We start from the raw sequence: 24,192 nt of genomic DNA, 5'->3' as shown, positions 1-24,192 counted from the left end.
GTGACTGGGGTAGAAAATCCAAATTCTAGCCCCCATGATGGTAAAATATAACAATTTAAAACTAAACAATAGAATAAGAAAATGAATAATTGACAATTTGGTGCTGTTTACTGACAACCCCAAACCTGTCACCTAAGATGGGCTGCCTCTCCCTACCTAATATAAGAGCTGGTTCTGCACTGATACTAGAATCAGCTAGAGCTTATTCATGGGACTAACCTCTAGTCTGGAGTTCCAGAAAGTATTGTGTGTTGTCTTCCATGCCATGAATGATCACGATAGTCTAGTTTCCCACTGAGTTGATGTGCTGAATTTTACTGAAAGAGGAACTCTTCTTTCTGCTTATTTTTAAGGAATGACGTATGAACTGACTCTTACACACACATGCACACACAGAGAGTGACATTGCATTATAAATTAGCATTTCAAGAGTTGTCTGCTTCTTTGGGTTTTTGTGGCTGCAGCCTGAAAAGGATATGGTACAAGGTTGTTGACCGCAGTCAACCGCGTTGTTAGATCACAGAGAAATCTTACACCGTGGGACAGAGCAGTGTTGTATTTCAGAAGTGGCAGCCCACAACTGAGAAGTAAATTCAGGAGGAACAGCAGAGCTAGGAGGAAACAGAGCCCTGTTGGCTACAGAAATAAGCAGACCTCCACCATGGGGTTTTCCTTCAACATCTTTCTTGGTTGGTATTACTGCAAGGGCAGCGGCACAGGAGGGTATACAATGGCAAGCTGGAAAGACCAGAGGCCCAGTATTTCTTCTTGTTGTTCAGATTCTTTTCCACTAATGGATTCATCTCCTTTCCAGGATGGTTGGTGACTGGACAGGAGTGGATGACTAGAGGTGAGTTTCAGTGGACAAACGAATATTAAGACTGGGACTGGTGGCAGAGGCAGAATGGGAGCTAAGTGCCGTGATCTCTTCCAACCACATTGGCATCTGTTACCCCTGCATGGCAACTGGCACCTGCCAAAATTTTCCTGTTCTAACAAACTATGAAAAGAGTAGGACCCCCCATCCTCCTTTGCTTCTGTCCAAGCTATATGAAACCTGGTTTCCTTGGTGTAAGATCTGGAGTAACCTTGGAATGAAATCAAGCTCTAATTTCTGGCATTATTTTTCTTAAGATTCTTCCCCCAAGCTCCTCTTTCTCCTAGTGACTGGTATGGCCAAATGAGGGGGGGGGGGTGTCTTCACAACAATGGAATGAGAAGCATGTTGGAGCATTACCCAGATTTTCATGGAACTGGCTTTGGACCATCAGGGACACACAGAGTGAGATAAGCTGAGTGTACCCTACCTTTATGAACTTGAGCACACTCCGGGAGAGAGGGGAGGACAGGAAGGCCTGGCATGCTATGGTCCATGGGGTCACGAACGGTCAGACACGACTTAACGACTGAACAACAACCCTACCTTTAAAATCTGGTTTTCAGTGCTTGAAAGGAACATACTTCTGGGTGGGGGGAGTAGAACTGAATGTCATCAAACTGGCAGGGGCTGCTCAACCAGTGAGAGAGGCTTGTCCCCCCCCACACCATCCAGGGTCCCCCTCGCTACTATATTATGAGTAGATAGTAACTAATTTTCCCAGTGTGTGCAGATTTCCCTGAAGCAACCCAAATCCCCAGTTCTCCAGTGCTGCATCTGAAGGCTCCTGAGAGCTCCCCCCACCCCAATTTTGCCACATCCCAGCAATCTGCTGTGAAGTTTTTGCTCTCACCCCATTTTTCCCCATGTGTGCATTTTAGCCTATTGCTTCCACACACACCCTCCAACCCCCAGTTTCTCCCTTTCTCCTTCTTCCTGCTTGCAATGAGAAGTTCCCATAAGCTGAAAGATCATTATTGCAATAAAGCAATAAAGTGGAGAAGGGACTTTACATAACAACAGAGAAACGACTTGAAATTACAGAACACCAGAGAAGCACAGCATCTCAATAGCAATTTAAGAGAGCATCAGAGAAGCGAAGAGCGCTTTAGGACAAGTTACTAAAGTTAACCTTTAACCTTTCACTGCAGGGGAGCGAGATTTATGTATTTCTTCTGAGTAAACGTTCACAGAAACCGGGGGTGGGGGAGATATGTTAAAGATTAAAAGCAGGCTACCTAAAGTGATTGAGTGTCCCCACTACTGTAATGTGAGGGGTTGCTGCTGAGCTCCCGGGGATTGTCTCAATGGGAAAAACTACTTCCATTGGGGAAACAAGAGGGAACGGGGGTCCCACCCCCTTGACCATATCACTGGCAGGTTACAGAGGCATGCCCAAGATTTAATGTGGGGGGGGGGCATGGCACACTGTGACAAAACCACCAGGGAGCCGCTTCCACTGAAAAAGTTGGAGTAAAAGGAGTTTCAGAAAATGTGGCTTTTCAAGAGGGAAACAGCTGGTTGGCAGGGGACTGGTGACGACGTCATCTGTCGCGAAGGCACCCAAACTGCTCTAACTTTGCACTAAATCACTCGTGAAGACAGCCCCTAGGTCACAAGTAGCAAGAGGTGTTTCATGTATGGTTCCTTGTTTAAAAGGATTGCCAACATTTCAACGGGCCTCTGGAGCCATATCTTTAACTGCAGATAATCTACAGCAATTAGCATGTGATCATATGTGGCTCCATGCCGTGAAAAACTTCACCAACTAAAGTGGTACAGATATAGATACAGTCAGATGTAGATATCTCAAAGCTACTGTAAACACACATCACAATCTATACCATTTTTTTTCCTTGCCAGTTGCCAAACCTAAGGCTTTGTCACACTTGCCATACTAGTCATGCTGAATTTGCTAATCCATTTGGACTAGATCAATACATGAATCAGCACAAGCCCTCTGAATTACATATCAACATTCCAAGAGATCCCTGTTCCCCAACAGATTTCTTAGGGAACCAGTAGCTCCAAAGGATTTCCTGCAGACAGCAAAGTCATCTCTCTTCCTCCCTTAGGATGTCCCATTAGACATCAGCCAAAAAGAGGAAAGAAGGGGACACTGATTTACATAACACTTGCGTATGCAAAGTTATATGTATAGGTGCAAATTTAGAAATACTAACTGTTATTTAAACAGAAATACAAAACATCTCATCATTGCAGAGAGGACTGCCTAGGCAACCTGGGTGCCTCCTCAGCCTGCTGTCCAGGTGCTGTCAATGGGCAATGTCAAGGCCCCCAACTCTCCCTGTCTTATGGGTCATTGACTTTAAAACAGACTTGGACTGGACAGCCCATCAAATGGAGGACACCTTCAAGAAGGCGATTGTCTTCTGCCAAAACAGAGGACCATCTTCTGTAAAGTAGGACAGCTGGCCACGCTAGACCCTTCCTTCCAGCTCCAGTCCCAGCACAGGCTATTACTACAGATTTAGGTTGCTTTTGTTATTCTCACAAACCTCTGAATTAACATATTCCTTAGGGAGGAGGGGGAAAAAGTAAGCCCCCTTCTAGAATAATCTAAGGCCATCTCTGAGGACAGCCACCACTTAGCTAATCTCCATAACAGGAGGGAATCTGCCATGCCAAACTTGCCCCCACCAGTGTGACCCATTTTGGCAATCCCTTTTCACCCCAGACTCAGAGAGCTGGGGGACGCTTGAGTGATCAAGCAGACTAAACCCCTGCCACAAATTTCATTACAATACCAATCTGGTCTTGTCCATTGCTTCGGAGCATACAAATGCCTCCTATTGTGCTGAGTTAGACCACTACAGATGCTCCACCTTCCAAACCTCATTCTTTTCTTTTTTTAAATATATTTTTATTTGTTTTATATGAATGAAATAAACAGTACCAAAATTACCAACAACCTCATCCATGCTTCAATTTCCCAGCAATACAATATTCTGATGAGGACACCACAATAACAAAAAGAGAAGAAAAAAGATAGAGAAAAAGAAAGGGAAAAGGGAGGAGGAAAGGAAGTGAAGAAAAAGGATGAAAACTCCTCCCCCCTTGCTCCCCCCTCCCTCTCCCTCCTCCCTAACGAATTGAATTTAAGCTCCCAACACCCCCTGGTCTCCAGTATCATTCTATTTTAAAAACTATATCTATAACCTTAACAATCTTACAATTTAGTACAACCTTACATTTCTATATCATATCATCAATCTTATATTAAAAAAGAGGTTTAGAATTCATTCCCAAAAGCCTAGTATTATTAGTAATAATAATACATATACATATACATATATATATATATATAATATTACAATAAATTTATAACAATAAAACTTAATATAAACCTTCAACATTCAATAGTATATTTTATGCTAGATATATTATCTATTTTAAAATAAAAGCCAGAATAAACAAGAAAAAGTAAGAAATGAAAGAAAGTAAGCAAATATATGTATAATCATTTATCTTCTGTGTTAGCCTGGATCAAATAGACTAAATGGAAACAATTAACAAAGCTCGTTTAAAGATTCCAATTCATGAGGTTGTAACAAAGTTCTCAAACTTTTTTACATTCAGCCAAGCCTCCACCATTTCATGATTTTGAAACTTCTTCATCTGACCTTCAGACACAATACAGAGAGTAGCAGGATATTTTAAGTAGTATTGTAAATTCATTTGTTTTGCCAAGTTCTTTGCTTTGATAAATTGCCTTCCTTTATTCGCCACCTCTTTAATGTAGTCTGGGAATAGCATAACTTTATCTTCTTTCCAGAAAAGGTTTCGTGCCTCTCTAGCAGAACGCAGGATAAAATACTTTGTGGAGACTTTTGCAAATTGAGCTATAATGGTGTAATCAGTCCCTTTAGCATTTGGAACATGAAATGCCTGCTCAATATCAAGTAAATAATCAGATGGATTAGGGAGAATTTCATGCAAAAGTTTATCCACAAAAACAAGCAATTTTACATCATTAGGCAAATTTTTAATCCCCAAAATAGGTACATTAGATCTCTTTGTGAAAGCCTTGAGAGATTCTATCAGAGGTGTTTTTCAAATAAATTTGTGTCGTAGTTTCGTTTCCAGCCACACGGTCTTCAAGCTCATTAATTTTCGACTCCATTTTTTGCTGTGATGCATTAATCAGTGTGGTGTAGTGGCAAGAGTGTTGGACTAGGAGCTGGGAGATCCAGGTTCTAGTCCCCACTCGGCCATGGAAGCTCACTGGGTGACTTTGGGCCAGTCACAGACTCTCAGCCCAACCCACCTCACAGGGTTGTTGTTGTGAGGATAAAACGGAGAGGAGGAGGATAATGTAAGCAAGGAACCCCCCCACTATCGCTTGGGTTCCTTGCAAGAGGAAAAAAGGTGGGGTATAAATGCAATAAATAAATAAATAAATACAGCTCTTTGCAGGGCGGTGATGGAATTTTGGATTAAATCCAACCTCTTGACTTGCTCTGTAAATTGCGAAGATAAGGTCTTTACCAGCGTAAATAGTTCACCTATATCTTCTTTTCTTGACATTTTTGACACAGAAGATTTGGGAGGAGTAGATGCGAACTCCTTTCTTCTCCTCAGCACAGACATGTTTCTCTCAAGCAGATCTTACAGGTCCTCAGATGTTCTCAAATATTGTTAAAATCATCCCTCAAAGGTTGTTGATATTTCTTAAAGCATATATTATGTGGGACACATCAGCCCTGTTTTCTCCTATGAAATAGGAGTCTCAGTACAGCTTTTTGCATTAGTAAAGCTCTGGGAAGATAATCCTGGCTTCCAGCCCCCCCCCCCCACTATCGCTTGGGAGTTACCTTTCTCCAAGATGTTGTCCAGAGCTTGCCTTGCCCCCGCTTTCCATTCCAGGGGGGAGATGAAAAGGTTTTTCAACCTTTTAAAAAGCTGTTTGAGAAAGCTCCCATGGAGCCCTGTGGGAAGCTACCAGAGCGACATTGGTCCCAACCGGAAGTCCAAACCTCATTCTTGATCTTTTTTAATCATCCAGGACAAGACTATCCCAAGCCTTCCATCTCTATGAGCTCCAGTGATGCGGTTGCACTGGGGGGAAATTTCACCATCCTCTGTAAGAGTGAAGGCTACCAAAAAATGAAATTCCATCTGTGCAAAGAAGAATCCGGATCAGTGCATGAAGTGCTCATCAAGGTGGCAGAGAATGAAGAGGTTGTCTTTTCCATTGCTGATGCCCAACTATCTGATCAGGGGACCTACCGGTGTATATTTAGCTTCGAATCAGATCATGGTCCACGATGGTCACATTACAGTGACAAAGCAAACATCAATATAACAGGTGAGGGCCCGGGTCAGTCCTTGTATAATGTTTTCACAATTGACACTTAAATGGAGGTTTGCCTTTTCCACATCTGTAAATCACATGGAAAAGCTGCATTGACAGAAATATGCATTTTATTTAAAAGAAGCGCTGTCTCCCACACAGTGCCTGTTCCAGGTTTCTGAAGGCCCATGGGCAAGACACCCTCTGTGGGCCCCTCCCTCAGTGAGTCCACCTTCTCACCACATTGTCACCCGCTGCCCTTGCTCCTTCTCCTCTTTCTCCTCATTGGTACCACTTGCTTGCTTGACAGGCAGAGAGCCAATGAGCAAGCAGGCAGCAGCATCTGCTGCTCCTCCTTCTCACCACCACTACACTCTAGGCCAGGATGAGAGAGGCAGGGGAAAAAGCAGGTTGCACTGCTGAAGATGAGGAGCAACTCCAGGGTGCTCTTCTCAGGAGGCCTCTGTTGGGGTGTGGGCCCTTGGCAGATGCCCAACCATGCCAGCCTTTGACACTGGCCCTGCTCCCACACACAGACACACACCTTTTAGAGCTCTTTTCATTCCCGGTGTAGAATGAGGGTGCATGAAGGAGCCGCTTCACCCTGGCATGTTAATGTAAATGCCTAAACAGAATCCGTATGCATACAGCTATATGCAGGGTGGGCTCTGTCTGTGAGATCTGAAGCCCTGCTTTAGGAGGTGTGAGTGCTACTATGCTATAGAACAGAATAGTCCTCCTTATTGGTTTACACCATAGGTGAACGTGGTATGGCTACAATAGAACCAAAAGGCAAATAAGAGTCAGTCATCCTAACAGTCAACCACATGCACTGCAAAAGTAACAATAGTTTCCATGTACTGCAGCCACGAATGCAAAGGAGACGAGATGTTCCATTATTTTTCTCAAGCTACTGGCTAGCAAATGTTCCATTTAGAAGAGAGGAAAAATGCAGTTGAGACCACTTGTCCTGAACAACACGAAAGGTGGAGGTTGTAGTCCAACACATCTGGAGGGCACCAGATTGGGGAAGGCTGATTTAGAATCATTGTCATGCTGGCTGGGGCTGCTGGACATTTTGGGCAAAACACATGGAGGGACGCACGTTGGGGAAGCCTAATTTAGACAATGCAGCAAGTGGTGTAGTGACTAGAGTGTTGGACTGGGAGTTGGGAGATCCGGGTTCTAGTCCCCACTCAGCCATGGAAGCTCAATGGGTGACTTTGGGCCAGTCACAGACTCTCAGCCCAGCCTACCTCACAGGGTTGTTGTTGTGAGGCTAAAATGGAGAGGAGGAGGAGGATTATGGGTTCCTTGGAGGAAAAAAGGCGGGATATAAACACGATTAAATAAATAAATAAATAAATAAATAAATAAAATTATGTGATAGAATAATAAATAGCTTCCATACTCTAAAATACATTTGGCCATATGAAATACATGGGGGCAACCTCCAATGCTTTTATTTCTGATATCTCAGATTGAGTGAACACATCTTTCTTAAACGGTTTTCTTAAACTGGTCATTTGCTACTGACAGATCAGGATCTTGGTTAGCAAGACTGGGAAACATTCCTCCCTGAGACCTTGACAAGCTCTTGCCAGTCAGAACAACAAAATTAATTTGTTGTGATTTTGTACCAAAAAAGGCGGCGGTATGTCCCACAAGCACTGAAACCGCAAAACGGTTTCAAGTAAAACAGAAACAACAAGGGAATTCTGTATTTAAGTGAGGTACGACACAGTATAAAACAGCCTTCCCCTACCTGGTGCCCACCAGATGTTTTGGACTTCAGCCCCCAATAGCCAGCATGGACAATAGTCAGGACCCCTGGGAGTTGTCCAAAACATCTGGAGGACACCAAATTGGGGCAGGTTGGTATAGAAAGACCCAATGAACAGGACTGGTAAGTATAAGCATAATACCAGTATGGCTTCCCCCCAGAAGGTCAAAGAGCAGCTTCCAATAGTGGATGTCAGCTGATTGCTGTCCTCCCCTCAGGCACCAATCAAGCAGGAAAGTGAAAGACCCATCTGATTGGCCTTGCTGATACAGTTGCTTCATTCACACACACTCCCCAGTGGCATGGGATCACACCGCACACAACTCCTACATATGGGGGGAGGGGGGAAGGATAGGAGAAGGTTTTGTGCAATAAAGTCAGGATGGATGGATGGATGGATGGATGAGGAGGGGGATGGGAGAAGGTTATCCCAAGGGTAGATGAATGGATGCCTGGATTGATGGAAGGACCATTCTTGGTGCCTTTGCGCACTGGATGTGGGTAGCAAGAGAAGGGATTAGTAGCACTCTAACTCTAAGCATCTACAATTCTGCAGGTGTTCCAAAACAAAAAGAGCCCATGACAGACCCAAACTCCATGACAATCTTTTGGACAAGCTGTGCTGCAGGCCTTCTCCTTCTCCTATTGCTTGCCTTCTTATTGTACAGGAAAAGGACAAAGAGTAAGTGGGCTTCTGGGTGCATTGTTTTATAATGGCTGATATTCAAATCTGCATACTGAGATGGTACAGCCTTCATCAGGGGACTGTACCAGCCCAAGTCTCATGTGAGAGGTGTCTGCTTCGAAGAGCAATCATGTGAAACGTGGACCCATGTCACCAGGGTCTCATATCAGAGAAAAGAGCCTTCCTTTTAAAACAACAACAACAAGCAAACAAGCAAGCACATTGTCATGTTGGTTGTGAAAATAAGCTTGAAAGTGTTGGAGCAAGTATTTGTGTAGTGAAATTTCAAAAGGTGATGGGAGACTTTGAGCTCAAGGAGTGCTGTTTCATTGCCCTGCATAGTGTCTCTCCGCATGCCTAGAAGTAGCAGAACTTTAAAAAAAATGGACATGGGCATGCAAATTGGCTCAATTTATGTAGATTTTAGAAATGGAGTGAATAATTTTGTTTACCTTGATGCAGAATGTTTCTAGTGCAAAGTAATACGCAGCCCCACAGAGACAATGCAAGAGGCCTCCTCCATCAAGACAAAAGTCTTAGGAGTTAGACTATATAGGGAGGAAGCAGCAATTCTAATTTTAAAAAGGCTTTATAAAGAAACTCATGGGGTCTCTCTGATCTACAGGCTCCACTACCAACAAAAGAAAGAAACCAATGGATACGGTAAGAGATTTTCCTATAAACAAATGCCCTACTCATGACCTCAGATCCTTGAGCCTATAAATAGACATGCCACTGTTTCACCCTCAAAGCATCCATCTTACTGGGGATGGCCATAAAGCTAGAAAAACAGTGTCACAGTCATTCATACACTGGACACTTTCAGGATGGATCCCCATAGTGCACTCTATGTAGGGTATTGGACATTTCAGTTGGTCCAAACTACTGGAGATCAGAGCATATAACTCCAGTACTGTATCTTCTGCACTGATTACCAGTTTTGAGCTCAATGCAAAGTGCAGGTTCTGACCTTTTAAAACCTAAATGACCTGGGGACAGAGTATCTTAAGAACTGTCTCCATCCATATAAATCTACCCAACCTGAGATGATCTACAGAGGTCCTAGGCCATGTCCCCCTGCCACCTGAGGCATGGCAAATGGGCAAAAGGGGGGTGGCACCAAAACAGTGGAATAGCCTGCTAGATGTTCACCTGGCCCATACCTGGCTTCTTCACGTATGGCTTCTTGAATTTGTTTTATGTCTGCTGCTGTTCTGCATTTTGTTTGTTGGTTTCTATAATGTTTTAAAGTTATTTTTATTTAAATTATATTTGTAGGCTGCCTTTAAGGGTAGAACCTTTTTTCATCTGTTGCTCATGTTTTAGCTTATTGTTTTAGAAATGTGGACTGTGATTGCTGCCTTGAGTAGAGTTTTTTTAAGAAAGGCAGGATGTAAAATTTGAAAATGAATCAACATAAATAAGAAAAAGGTTAGGATCACATATTTCTAGGATAAAATTGAAAGTTGCTGTAGGCCATTCTGCTCTATGAATTGCTCTCCCTCTGCACTCCTATGGTGAAAACCCTAATGAGCCTAGTACTGGTAATCTAAGTGGGAAACAGTTCAGTTTAGTACCAGAGGACTTGGTTGGCACCTTATTTATTTTAGTGCTGTGCCGAAAATTTCTCCCACATTTTTTTCACCCATTCTCATTAAATTTGCTAGAAAAGAAATTGCGTTCAAAAAGAAATTCAAAGGAGAAAGAATTTCGGAGAAATTTTCATGGGTTGGGTTTGGGTTCTTGTCCTTACTTTACTTATGAGATGGCCATTCAATGTGCATGATTGTCCTGTCTTTCATTGTATAATAATCTCTGTGGCAGCCTGTAGTCTCCTCAGCTTCCCACACTTCAATTAAAGCCATCATGAGGAAGACATCATGAGGTAATTCCTCCCATAGGGCTTTTCCAGTTCAGGAAGTGCAGGTGGCCTGGGAGGCTGCAGAGCTATGGAAAGATATGTAATAGAAAGAGAAAAAACACACAGCACCCTCAGCCACCTTGCAGTAATTAGGTAAGCGACAAAAACTAAAAGAAATTCAAAATTCAGCCTCAGAAAAGTGGAAGCCTCAACACAATTGATGCTGTTGCCACTTGCAGAAACAATGCAGTAAACCAAAAACCCTTGGGGGAAAAAAAGAACCTGTGCTACAACCTTTGCCAATAGTCAGCCCTGTATGTGAGAAACTAGGGGTGTACGAAACCCCACTTACCTGGCTCCGCCGAGTTCCGCTGGGGGGGGAGGTGCTCCGTCCCTCCCCCCGGAATCCTGGCTGGCCGGTTTCGCTCTGTGGGGATTCTGCGGAGCTGCCGGCTGGCTCCGCCAGCAGCCGGACATCCGGCCGCTGGCTAGCAGGGACGCAAATGGCAGTGGCCATAGCCGCCGCCGTTTGCATCCCTGTATTCAGCCGTGATAGGCTACGTAAAGACTTATGTAGCCTATCACGTCTGGGTTTAAAAAAACAAACAAAAAAACATGTACGCAAATGGCGGCGGCTACAGCCGCCGCCATTTCCGTTCCTTATTTTTGGCCGTCTTAGTCTACATAAATATTTACACAGACTAAGATGGCGAAAATAAGGGGGAACGCAAATAGCGTCTGCTACGCTATTTGCGTTCCCCCTTATTTTCGCCGTCTTAGTCTACATAAATATTTACGTAGACTAAGACAACCAAAAATAGGGAACGCAAATGGCGGCGGCCGTAGCCGCTGCCATTTGCGTATGTGTGTTGTTTTTGTTTTTATAACCCAGACGTGATAGGCTACGTAAGTCTTTATGTAGCCTATCACAAATGGGGGGGGGAACAGACTGCAAATGGCAGCGGCAGCAGCAGCCGGTCAGAAGACCAGCCGCCGCTGCTGCCGCCTCCACTGAAGCCGCCGCCGGAGCTGCCGCCAGAGCCGCCGCCATCTGGAACATCCGCCCCAGGTAAGTCTCGTCCCGAGGGGGATCCGCGGGGGGTGGGGGGGGCAGGCCGTTCCGCCACGGAGTTTGGGGGGCCAAATGCACTGGCATTCGGCCTCACCGAGATCTGTGGCGGAATTCTCTGACATCCCTATGAGAAACTGCTGGAGAATTTCTCCTTCTCTAGGAAAAAATTCACTGAAATTATCCCCCCAATTTCTCTGCCCACAAATAGGCTGGAGAATTTTGAGAGGCCATTTGTGCACAGCTGTAATTTATTTTTTATTTCATTCATTTCATTTCTATACTGCCCAATAGCTAGAGCTCCCTGTATCCCCTTAGGGTTAGCACAGTTATGGTATGGTCCTATGTGTACAGTTCTGCTTGGCAACTCTTCTTAGTAGCAGACGACTTCAAAAGTGTGTTGGGGTGTGTGTGTGTGTGTGTGGAGGGCTACAGGGCCAGATTGCCAGCAGGCAATTCAGCTGTCATTCTGCCCTGTTCTGGAGCTGCCATTAGGAATCATTCCGGTATTCCAGATGAACATCCTTATGTGTTGTAAGTGCACCAGAAGTGGTAGGAGGGCGGCACCTAAATCTCACTCTCTCTTTGTCCTCTGTAGCCAGTGGAACCCGAAGCTGGAGCAGACCTTGATGAAGTCTCCTATGCTGTTCTGAACCACCAGTCACTGAAGACCAAATGGACAGCCAGTCCTGACAGAGTCCCTGAATCGTGTGTCTATGCGTCATTGGCTGAAGATAGAACCAGGGAGGGCCAATAGGCAGGGCCTCTTAGGGATGAGGGTACCCCTGGGATTTTTGCATACCCCTGAGTTCCATAGCATGCAACATAAAGCTGGTTCGTGCAAGCAGGCTCTGCTCATTTCTCTACACAAACATGGTTATTTAACATCGCAGAAAAGAAACATCAGGGCAATCAGGTTGGCAAATGGAGACAACAAAGGGCAAAATCTGTCCAAGTGCCCAGATAATGACAATTGAAATCGCCTTGGGATTTGGGTGGATAATCAGTATGCTGGTGATATCCTGCTCTATCTCTCATTTCCATTGTCTGGTCCTGGGAAGGCTGTGGAATTTCTAAATCAGTAGTTAGGAACAGTTGAACAAACTGAAACTACTTAATCCAGACAAGGTGGGGTACTGTTAGTTGGTGGTACTGAATACTGATGGTCTTGGAAGAGGTGTCCAACCTATTTCGGATGGACTTGCGCACTCCCCATGAAGCAAGTGACAGGTTTGTAGCTTGTGAGTGCTCCTGAATCCATTCCTGCTTACAAATATGCAGTTGACAGGAGTGTTGCTGATAGGGCTAATTTTGTCCTGATTTAAGTTTCCCTTTGTAAAACCTTTGACTTGATTTTATCATAAAGAGGCAGGCAGGGCATAAATTGTATTTTTAATGCTTTTAACTTTCATAAACCCAGAGAGCTTTGGCTAATTGTAATTAATAATAATAAATGTCTAAATAATGTAATAATAATAATCATCATAGTAATAATAATAAAAAAAGTCTAAATAAATAAATAAGGCTAAAGAAATCATATCCCTGCACTCTGATGACATAAAGCTGAAGGATATATAGCGGTCATTGCATCCCATAACTTAAGGGTGCAATCCTATGCATGGCTGGCTGGGGAATGCTGGGAGTTGTAGGACTTTTTTCTGTGTAAGGGCTTCATCACGCGGAGCTTTTATCCTGTGATGAGACTGCTCCTTCACGGATGTTTGCAGGCTCTTTACATGACGCCGTGATCATTCAAGTAGGTATGGCGGAGAATTTCTCCACGAATCTTCGGGAGGCCGAGTGCCGACGCATTCGGCCCCCCGAAAGTGTTGGGGAAATTCTCTGCCGGCCCCCCGCCCCCCCCCCCCGGGATGGGACTTACCTTCGGCGAATGTCCCTCTCGGCGGCGGGTCCTGGCAGAGTTTCGGCGGAGTTTCGGCGGGGGTGGCAGCCGGTCTCCCGACCGGCTGCTGCCGCCGCCATTACAAAATAAAAAAGTACAGTAAAAAACACACACACACACACACCCGTGATAGGCTACGTGACGATTTACGTAGCCTATCACGGCTAGATTTCCAAAGTCAGCTGTGATAGGCTACGTAAATCGTCACGTAGCCTATCACGGGTGACTTTGGGGGGGGGAAAAAAGCGCGTATGCAAATGGCGGCGCCCATGGGCGCCGCCATTTGCATTCCTTATTTGGACAGGGGTAGTCTGCGTAAAGATTTACGTAGACTATGGCGAAAATAAGGGAACGCTATTTGCGTTGCCCTTATTTTCGCCGTATTCTACGTAAATCTTTACGTAGACTAGACGTGCCAAAATAAGGAATGCAAATGGCGGCGCCCATGGGGCGCCGCCATTTGCATACGTGCTTTTTTTCCCCCCCAAAGTCACCCATGATAGGCTACGTGACGATTTACGTAGCCTATCACAGCTGACTTTGGAAATCTAGCCATGATAGGCTACGCAAATCGTTATGTAGCCTATCACGGGTCTGTGTGTGTGTGTGTTACTTTTTTTTTCGCGGCCGGGGAGACGGGGCGCTCCTCCCCGGCCTGAATTTCGCCGGCGAGGGATGGTGGTGCCTTCCCCCCCCAGCCTGAATTTCAGCCGGGCGAGGCAGGGCGCCTCCCCCCCTTGCCTGAACTTCGAGGGGAGAACCGAAGCGCCTACCCCCCACCGCGAAGCAAGCTGCGGGACAAGGTAAATCCCTTTCGTCCATCCCTACATTCAAGGTGTCTCCTGCACTAAATGCCCTTCTATTTTTAAATAGATCACAGATAATGAGCTATCAAATTACCCCATTGTGTTCTGCTTCAGTTTCCTCAGTGAAAAGAGTTAAAGTGGCAAGAAGAGGGGCAAGAGCACTGAAAGATCATGGAAGACTGAGATGGGGGCATGGGGGAGTGCATGTAAAGGCAGTCAGTGGTGACCTTGCATTTAAAATGGAAGCAGAAAGCCCTGTTTTAAATGCAGGATTTTAGGCTGGTGTAGAAATGCCCTCCCCTTCATGGATCACTGCCTTGTTGTGGCGAAGGGGCTTGCGTAACTCAGTGAAGCCATAAGCTATGCCGTGCAGGGTGACCATCATATCTACTATTGTGGGAAAGAATCCCTTAGAAGAAATGGAGTAGCACTCATAGTCAACTAAAGGGTGGGAAAAGCAGTACTGGGGTACAATCTTAAAAATGATAGAATGATCTCAGTACGAATCCAAGGCAAACCATTCAACATCACAGTAATTCAAGTCTATGCCCCAACCACTGAGGCCGAAGAAGCTGAGGTTGATCGGTTCTATGAAGACCTACAACACCTTCTAGAACTAACACCAAAAAAAGATGTCCTCTTCATCATAGGGGATTGGAATGCTAAAGTAGGAAGTCAAGAAATCACCGGGATAACAGGCAGGCATGGCCTTGGTGTACAAAATGAAGCAGGACAAAAGCTAATAGAGTTTTGCCAGGAGAACACGCTGATCATAGCAAACACTCTTTTCCAACAGCACAAGAGGCGACTCTACACATGGACGTCACCAGATGGCCAATATCGAAATCAGATTGATTATGTCCTTTGCAGCCAAAGATGGAGAAGCTCCATACAGTCAGTCAAAACAAGACCTGGAGCTGACTGTGGCTCAGATCATGAGCTGCTTCTTGCAAAATTTCGGCTTAAATTGAAGAACGTCGGGAAAACCACTAAACCGTTCAGGTATGACCTAAATCATATCCCTGATGAATATACAGTGGAGGTGAGGAATAGATTTCAGGGATTAGACCTGATAGACAGAGTGCCTGAGGAACTATGGACGGAGGTCCGTAACATTGTTCAGGAGGCAGCAACGAAATCCGTCCCAAAGAAAAAGAAATGCAAGAAAGCCAAGTGGCTGTCTGATGAGGCTTTACAAGTAGCTCACGAAAGAAGGGAAGCGAAAAGCAAGGGAGAAAGGGGAAGATATACCCAACTGAATGCAGAGTTCCAGAGAATAGCAAGGAGAGACAAGAAGGCCTTCTTCAATGAACAATGCAAAGAAATCGAGGAAAACAACAGAATGGGAAAGACTAGAGATCTCTTCAAGAAAATCGGGGATCTCAAGGGAACGTTTTGTGCAAAGACGGGCATGATAAAGGACAAAGAAGGCAGGGACCTAACAGAAGCAGATGAGATTAAGAAGAGGTGGCAAGAATACACAGAAGAACTATACAGGAAAGATCTGAATGTCCCTGATAGCCATGATAGTGCGGTCACTGAACTTGAGCCGGACATCCTAGAGAGTGAAGTCAAGTGGGCCTTAGGAAGCATTAGTAACAACAAAGCTAGCGGACATGACAGTATTCCAGCTGAGCTATTTAAAATCCTAAAAGATGATGCTGTTAAAGTGCTGCATTCAATATGCCAACAAATCTGGAACACTCAACAGTGGCCACAAGACTGGAAAAGGTCAGTTTACATTCCAATTCCAAAGAAGGGCAACGCCAAAGAGTGTTCAAACTACTGCACAATTGCGCTCATTTCACATGCCAGCAAGGTGATGCTCAAAATCCTACAAGCTAGGCTTCAGCAGTATGCGAACCGAGAACTACCGGAAGTACAAGCTGGGTTTCGAAGAGGCAGAGGAACTAGAGATCAAATCGCCAACATTCGCTGCATCATGGAGAAAGCAAGAGAATTCCAGAAAAACGTCTATTTCTGCTTCATTGACTACGCTAAAGCCTTTGATTGTGTGGATCACAACAAACTGTGGCAAATTCTTAAAGTGATGGGAGTACCAGACCACCTTACCTGTCTCCTGAGAAACCTGTACGAGGGTCAAGAAGCAACAGTAAGAACCAGACATGGAACAACCGATTGGTTCAAAATTGGGAAAGGAGTACGACAAGGCTGCATATTGTCACCCTGCTTATTTAACTTATATGCAGAGTACATCATGAGAAATGCCGGGTTGGATGAATCAGAGGTCGGAATTAAGATTGCCAGGAGAATTATCAACAACCTCCGATATGCAGACGATACCACCCTAATGGCAGAAAGCGAAGAGGATCTCAAGAGCCTCTTGTTGAGGGTGAAAGAGGAGAGTGCAAAAGCTGGTTTGAAACTCAACATTAAAAAAACTAAGATCATGTCATCTGGCCCTATCACTTCCTGGCATATAGAAGGGGAAGAAATGGAAGCAGTGACAGATTTTACTTTCTTGGGCTCCAAGATCACCACAGACGGTGACTGTAGCCATGAAATTAAAAGACGCTTGCTCCTTGGGAGGAAAGCTATGGCAAACCTAGACAGCATAGTAAGAAGCAGAGACATCACCTTGCCGACAAAGGTCCGTCTAATCAAAGCTATGGTTTTCTCAGTAGTAATGTATGGCTCAGAGAGCTGGACTATAAGGAAGGCTGAGCGCCAAAGAATTGATGCTTTCGAACTGTGGTGCTGGAGAAGACTCTTACGAGTGCCCTGGACTGCAAGGAGGTCAAATCAGTCCATCCTAAAGGAAATCAACCCTGAGTGCTCATTGGAAGGACAGATAATGAAGCTGAAGCTCCAATATTTTGGCCACCTAATGCGAAGAGAAAACTCCCTGGAAAAGACCCTGATGCTGGGAAAGACTGAAGGCAAAAGGAGAAGGGGACGGCAGAGGATGAGATGGCTAGATAGCATCACGGATGCAATGAATATGAACTTGAGCACGCTCCGGGAGAGAGCGCAGGACAGGAAGGCCTGGCGTGCTATGGTCCATGGGGTCACGAAGAGTCGGACACGACTGAACGACTGAACAACAACAACAACAAGAAATGCCCTAAATATGCATAGGATTGTGCCCTAAGGAATTTTTGTTGGTTTGTTTTACCTTTACTTTTATTTTTGAAACACATATGCTTTAGGCAAAGACATTCTAAGCAGGCCTTTAGCATATCAGCTTGTCTGTAGGGTTGGGTGCTGTTTTTATTCTGTAATTGTTGTTTTTAACTGTGTTTTTAATATATTTGATTTATTATTGCTTTAATCACATTTTATTTTTAAAATGTTTTAGTTCCTATGATTGCAAGCCACTTTGAGCACCATTTTCTTGTAGAAAAGCAGGGTATAAACCAAATAAATAAAATTAATTGCTTAATTTTTAGTACTGATCCTAGTAAGCATTTGAAGTAGAAAGCAGTGGAGATTAAACTTTGAGCATTTTCTGAATTATACACCATTTAGCTTGTTATTCCCATCTCCATCAATATCATCTGAGGATTACACTTCATGCATCCAATAAAGTGGATGCTAATCTTTCTTTATTAGTAGTAAGGCAACCAAATACAAGTTGCAGCCAGACGTACGTACACTCTTCTGAGAATAAAACATACACAAAATAGAGCCTATCATATACAGAGAATAAAACATGCAAAATCTTAAATCTTGAGGTAGGCCAAATAAGCTTGTCTAAGCTGGGCAGCCATCACTGCAAATGTGCCATACTGAACATTATAAACCTGCCTGGGATGGACAATAGGTGTTTAATTTTATCCATATCACTGAGTGTAGGGGTCTTTGCTACAAGATTCTGCAAATATTTCCACCTGGGTCCATCATACAATTTACAATATAACATATAATGTATAGCGTCCTCTACCTGTTGGCTGCCACAAATACATAGGTGCTGCTCTCTGAGAATTTTCTTGAATCTCCGTTCCAAAAAGTTTGATTTCATTGTCTGACAGTGCAAAGCTGTATATGCCTTGTGAAGAGAAGCTGGTTTTAATTCAGGCAAGTCTTTCTCTTCTCCATCACACTGTTTTAAACTGGGGAGGGTATTAGAAAATCTAGATGAGTTTACAGCATCCATATCCTTTACTACAAACAAGTTTTGAAGCTGCGCTAAAATATTGCGTTGCTAGGGTAAATTCCGGCAGCAAAAGGGGTCTCTAAACCAAGTCCATATTTCCACAGTAGTAATTTGCTGTTTGTTAACCAGTTATTTTGAAAGGGTATGTGTAACTGCTGTAATATACAGAATTTAACCAGTTCATTTGTGGTGTTCTTTAGTTTTAGGAAATAATGTAAGAAAAAGCCCTCAAAATAAAATACAGTATTGGCATTACACCAGCTTCTGCCTGCAAATATGCCACTAGTGTTCTTGGCGGAAGACCCAGTAGCGTGCAGATAAATCTATTCTGTACTGATTTGAACAGATTTGGCTCCAGAACACCTCAAATTTCTGCCCTGTATGTCTTCTGAGGAATAACTTTACTAGCAAAAACTCTTAAAGCCAGCTTCACAGGACTCCCACCGTTTACTCTAGCAAATTTTAGAACTGACTGCATTGAGCACTGGGCCTTGGGTTTTGTAGCCTGCCAGTGGCTGTTCCACAGGCCACTGTGAGCAAAGCAAATTCCCAGGTAGTTAAATCTATTAGATTGTTCCAAGGGATCACCATCTAGGACCCATTTATGTTTAACTACATGGTTGCCAAGCACCATAACTTTGGTTTTTGCATAATTCACACTTAGCTGTTCTTTAGTGCATACTTCCCCAAACACTTTCAGCAATCTCATACTAATCTGGATCTGGGATAAAAGGACCATATCATCTGCAAAAAAACCCAAGGCTAATTTAAGGGCTTCAACTTTTATTGACATCAGTCCCAATTTGGCATGGACTGTTACCAATATGGTAGAAACTGGGACAGAAAGGAGCCTGCATAGAAATTTATTTGGGGCTTTTTCAATTGGCTCTAATTTAGCCACTGCCCACAACAGGGCCTCATATAGTATTTGTGGCAGGACTCTTACCCTATAAAGTTCATGCGCCAAATGCACAAGTTTACCTCCTTTAGTACAATGGAAGCATATCAGCCCATTAAAAATCTTATCAGCCAGAACAGCATTGGTTTGTATCTGGAGGGATCAAGACCCTGATTGCTGGAATGTGACCCCACCCCAAGATACTTAAAAGAAGGGACTTGTTCTAAACTGTTCCCATTCATTTTCCAATGGTAAACATGCCTTGATTTAACCAAACACCATTATCTTCGTTTTCTTGTAATTAGTAGAAAGCTATTCATTGATGCTGTCAAGGTGATGCATGCCATATGCCAGCAAATTTGGAAAACACAAGAATGGCCAACAGATTGGAAAAAATCAACTTATATCCACATACCAAAAAAAGGGAAACACTAAAGAATGTTCCAACTATGTTTCACATGCCAGTAAGGTAATGCTCAAGATCTTGCAAGGTAGACTCCAGCAATCCATGGAACGAGAATTGCCAGATGTACAAGCTGGGTTTAGAAAAGGCAGAGGAACTAGAGACCAAATTGCCAATATCCACTGGATAATGGAGAAAGCCAGGGAGTTTCAGAAAAACATCTATTTCTGTTTTATTGATTATTCTAAAGCCTTTGACTGTGTGGATCATAACAAATTGTGGCAAGTTCTTGGTGGTATGGGGATACCAAGTCATCTTGTCTGCCTCCTGAGGAATCTGTATAACATAGGGATGTACGAAAGTCACTTACCTTTTACGAAATTTGATTCGCGGTGGGGGGGAGGCGCTCCGTCCCTCCCCCAAAATTCTGGCTGGGGGGGGAGGCATCCCGTCCCTCCCCCCAAAATTCTGGCCAGGGGGGAGGCGCCCCGCCCCTCCCCCAAAAAATTCTGCCCGGGGGGGAGGTGCCCCGTCCCTCCCGCTGCGAATCCTGGCCGGCCGGGTCTGCAAATGGTAGCGTCCGTAGCCACCGCCGTTTGCGTCTCTGCAGTCAGCCGTGATAGGCTACGTAAACATTTACGTAGCCTATCACGGTATTTTTTTAAAATCTAGCCGTGATAGGCTACATAAATCTTTACGTAGCCTATCACGTTTTGTTTTTTTGTTTTTTTAACTTGGAAATGGCAGCGGCGGCAGCCGGTCGGAAGACCGGCCCTCGTAGCCGCCACTGCCGAACTGCCGCTGAACCGCCGCCGGAGCTGCCGCCGCCAGGGAGATTCGCCCAAGGTAAGTCCCGTCCCGGGGGGGGCGCGGGGGGGCAGACCGTTTCACCACCGATTTCGGGGGGCCGAATGTGCTGGCATTCGGCCTCCCTGAGATTCGTGGCAAAATTCTCTAACATCCCTAGTATAACAACCAAGTAGCAACGGTAAGAACAGACCACGGAAAAACGGACTGGTTTAAGACTGGGAAAGGAGTACGGCAGGGTTGTATACTCTCACCCTACCTATTCAACCTGTACGCAGAACACATCATGCGACATGCTGGGCTTGATGAAGCCAAGGCTGGAGTTAAAATCGCTGGAAGAAACATTAACAATCTCAGATATGCAGATGATACCACTTTGATGGCTTAAAGCGAGGAGGAGCTGAGGAACCTTATGACGAAGGTGAAAGAAGAAAGTGCAAACACTGGGTTGCAGTTAAACCTCAAAAAAACCAAGATTATGGCAACCAGCTTGATTGTTAACTGGCAAACAGAGGGAGAAAACATGGAGGCAGTGACAGACTTTGTATTTCTAGACGCAAAGATTACTGCAGACGCTGAGTGCAGCCAGGAAATCAGAAGACGTTTACTTCTTGGGAGGAGAGCAATGACAAATCTTGATAAAATAGTGAAGAGCAGAGACATCACACTGACAACAAAGGTCCGCATAGTTCAAGCAATGGTATTCCCCATAGTAACCTATGGCTGCGAGAGCTGGCCCATAAGGAAGGCTGAGCGAAGGAAGATAGATGCTTTTGAACAAAGTATTATAGCAAATAGAGGGAGAAAACATGGAGGCAGTGACAGACTTTGTCTTTCTAGGCACAAAGATTGCTGCAGACACTGACTGCAGCCAGGAAATCAGAAGATGTTTACTTCTTGGGAGGAGAGCAATGACAAATCCTGATAAAATAGTTAAGAGCAGAGACATCACACTGGCAACAAAGGTCCGCATAGTTAAAGCAATGGTATTCCCGTAGTAACCTATGGCTGCGAGAGCTGGACCATAAGGAAGGCTGAGCGAAGGAAGACAGATGCTTTTGAACTATGGTGTTGGAGGAAAACTCTGAGAGTGCCTTGGACTGCCAGAAGATCAAACCAGTCCATACTCGAGGAAATAAAGCCAGACTGCTCACTTGAGGGAATGATATTAAAGGCAAAACTGAAGTACTTTGGCCACATCATGAGAAGACAGGATACCCTGGAGAAGATGCTGATGCTAAGGAAAGTGGAAGGCCAAAGAAAGAGGGGTTGACCAAGGGCAAGATGGATGGATGATATTCTGGAGGTGACGGACTGGACCCTGGGGGAGCTGAAGGTGGCAACGGTGTAAAACAATCCCAATGAGGGGCCCAGTTAGAGTCAAAGGCAACTTTTGAACCCATTACTTGAGTGGTCAGATCATTAAACACCTCCCTAAAATGACTTTCCCATTTGGGCATGGAAATACAGCCATCAAAAACTGGGACTGACCTCCCTTCCATCTTAGACACTAAAGCCCAAAACTTTCTAGGATTTTTTTAAAAAAAGGCCAAACTCATTTATCTCCATTGTTCATTATGATAATTGATCTTCCTTTGTATACTGAATATATCAGTATATTCAGTTTCTGTGAGCCAACAGCTTCTGGAAAATAAAGTTTGTTGGCTAGTTGATCGATGATGTCATTCACATATATGTTAAAAAGAAAGGAAGCTAGTAAACAACCTTGCCTTACCCCTTTGGTTGAGTCCATTTCTTCTATCAACTGACCCTCCTTCCCTTCTCTGACTTGCAGCTTAGTGCAAGTTCTTGATTAAAATCAGCAGGCATCTATTCATCCCAAATCTCCATAGTTTGCTCCAAAGGATCTCCCCATTTATCCTGTCAAAAGCTGAAGTAAGATCAACAGAAGCAGCATATAGTTGTTTCTCAAGGGGTTAAGAGCAAAACACTGATCTGTAGTTGACATCCCATATCAGAAGCCTGCCTGTTTATCCCCAATGATATTATTATTATCTGCCCAGGTTTCCGCTTTGTCCAGTAGGTAATGTGTGTACAGTTTAAGGCAACATCCAATACACTAATTGGGTGATAATTAGCTTGAAGAGATTTGTCCCCTTTCTTAAAAACTGGGGCCACGATGCTTTGTTCCCAGCCACTAGGTCATCTGCCAGGGGACTTAACATATGTGAAGAGTTTTGCTAGTACAGGAGCCCACTAATCTGCATTGTCCAAAAACATCTCAGGGGGGAAGCATGTCTTCCCCAGGGGCTTTCTGTCTGCTCAAGCGCCATTTTAAGCTCTTTACCTTAGAGGTAGTTACTGATGGCCAAACAGGTGTATTTTTAATGTCTGGAAGTTGAATATGCAAAAGGTTCTTGTCATTGGACCTAAATCAAAATCAAAATTAAATATTTTATTAAAATGAGACCCCCCACATCTTTGGTAAAATATGTACATCTGAGCCATATTTGGTTTCCTTAAGCTCATGAGCTACCAGCTACCAGAACTTCTTAGAGTCTTTGCAAGCTGCAGCACATTCAGTTTCTAACCACATTTTTTGCATAAAAGGAGGCTTGTTTAAGTTTCAGCAGTTTCCTGTAGAAAAGACACTTCTCAATCTATAATTTCATCACTGGAACAGTATTACAGGAGTTAGCTTGCCTGCTCAATAGGCGAAGATCCCGTCTTGCTGCTCTGCATTCTACATCGAACCAACTTGTAAGACGTCAGCTTGGCTTATAGGGCAAGTTATTAGAACAAAGATTTCCCATGAGTTGTTGAATATCCCAATACATAGGTAAAGGATTATGGGCATTTCTACAGCAGCCTAAAATCCTGCATTTAAAACAGGGTTTTCTGCTTCTCTTTTAAATGCAGGATCACCACTGACTCACTTTACGTGCACTTCCTCCCCTCACTTCTCCTCCTATCGGAGTCTTCCATTATCTTTCATTGATCTCGTGCCTCTTCTTGCTGCTTTAACTCTTTTCACGGAGGAAACAGAAGTGGAACACAACGGGGATATATGATAGCTCATTATCTGCGATCCATTTAAAAATGGAGCAAAGGGCATTTAGTGCAGGAGGGTCACGGCAGGGTCACGGCATCATGTAAAGAGCCCGCAAACTTCCCTGAAAGAGGCTTCTCAGTCGCAGGATAAAAGCTCCGTGGGATGAAGCCCTATGTGTCTCTGAACCAAGTAGCCTATTTCTAAGGCTCATCATCTGATCACTGAGGATTAGATGCAATGAAGTGGATGCTAATCCACAAAAGCTTATGCCATAACAATATATGTGTTAGTCTTTTAAGATGCCACAAGTTGTTTTTACAAGTAGCCTATGTGGCAATGAAATGCCTTTTCACTGGCAGATGACGTACTTTGGAATATGAAAGGAAAGAAACTAAAGCTGAGTTTAGATATAACACATTGATGACAATCTTTTGCACGTTTATTGAGAAGCGAGCTCCACTGTGTTCAATGAGCTTACTCCCAAGTAAGTATGCATAGGATTGCAACTTGATGGCCAAACTGGAGGAGATGCCATTCATGCAGTTAGCAATTACATGAATGGCTTTTAAAAAGTAAACTGAAGGTGCAGTCCCCCTGATCTGCACTGGGCCTGCAGTAGAGGAGATTTAACCTTTTGGTCACCACTGTGTCCCAAT

General features: G+C 44.1%; 1 protein-coding gene across 1 annotated transcript; it reads left to right on the top strand.

The window, feature by feature from the left end:
• Nucleotides 1-407: 407 nt before the first annotated feature.
• Nucleotides 408-13,367, top strand: LAIR1 (leukocyte associated immunoglobulin like receptor 1). The gene is made up of 6 exons (XM_084805550.1): nt 408-689; nt 815-850; nt 5,904-6,206; nt 8,531-8,656; nt 9,285-9,322; nt 12,188-13,367. Exons 1-6 carry the CDS (start codon nt 662-664, stop codon nt 12,344-12,346), a joined length of 690 nt encoding a protein of 229 aa, XP_084661676.1. The 5' UTR covers nt 408-661; the 3' UTR covers nt 12,347-13,367.
• Nucleotides 13,368-24,192: the final 10,825 nt, after the last annotated feature.

Source organism: Heloderma suspectum, chromosome 6, assembly GCF_057233095.1.
Source record: "Heloderma suspectum isolate Gila_16-S chromosome 6, 16-S_ref, whole genome shotgun sequence".
Taxonomy (NCBI): domain Eukaryota; kingdom Metazoa; phylum Chordata; class Lepidosauria; order Squamata; family Helodermatidae; genus Heloderma; species Heloderma suspectum.
Note: the sequence above shows the minus strand (reverse complement) of the source record. Positions and strands in the feature narration are given on the sequence as shown.

What these genes read in the sequence shown, in the direction of transcription:
- LAIR1 (XM_084805550.1), top strand. Translation starts at nt 662, where the DNA reads ATGGGGTTTTCCTTCAACATCTTTCTTG. An exon ending in TTCCTTCAACATCTTTCTTG is followed by an intron (nt 690 to 814) that starts GTTGGTATTACT and finishes TCTCCTTTCCAG; the next exon opens with GATGGTTGGTGACTGGACAG. An exon ending in GTACAGGAAAAGGACAAAGA is followed by an intron (nt 8,657 to 9,284) that starts GTAAGTGGGCTT and finishes TCTGATCTACAG; the next exon opens with GCTCCACTACCAACAAAAGA.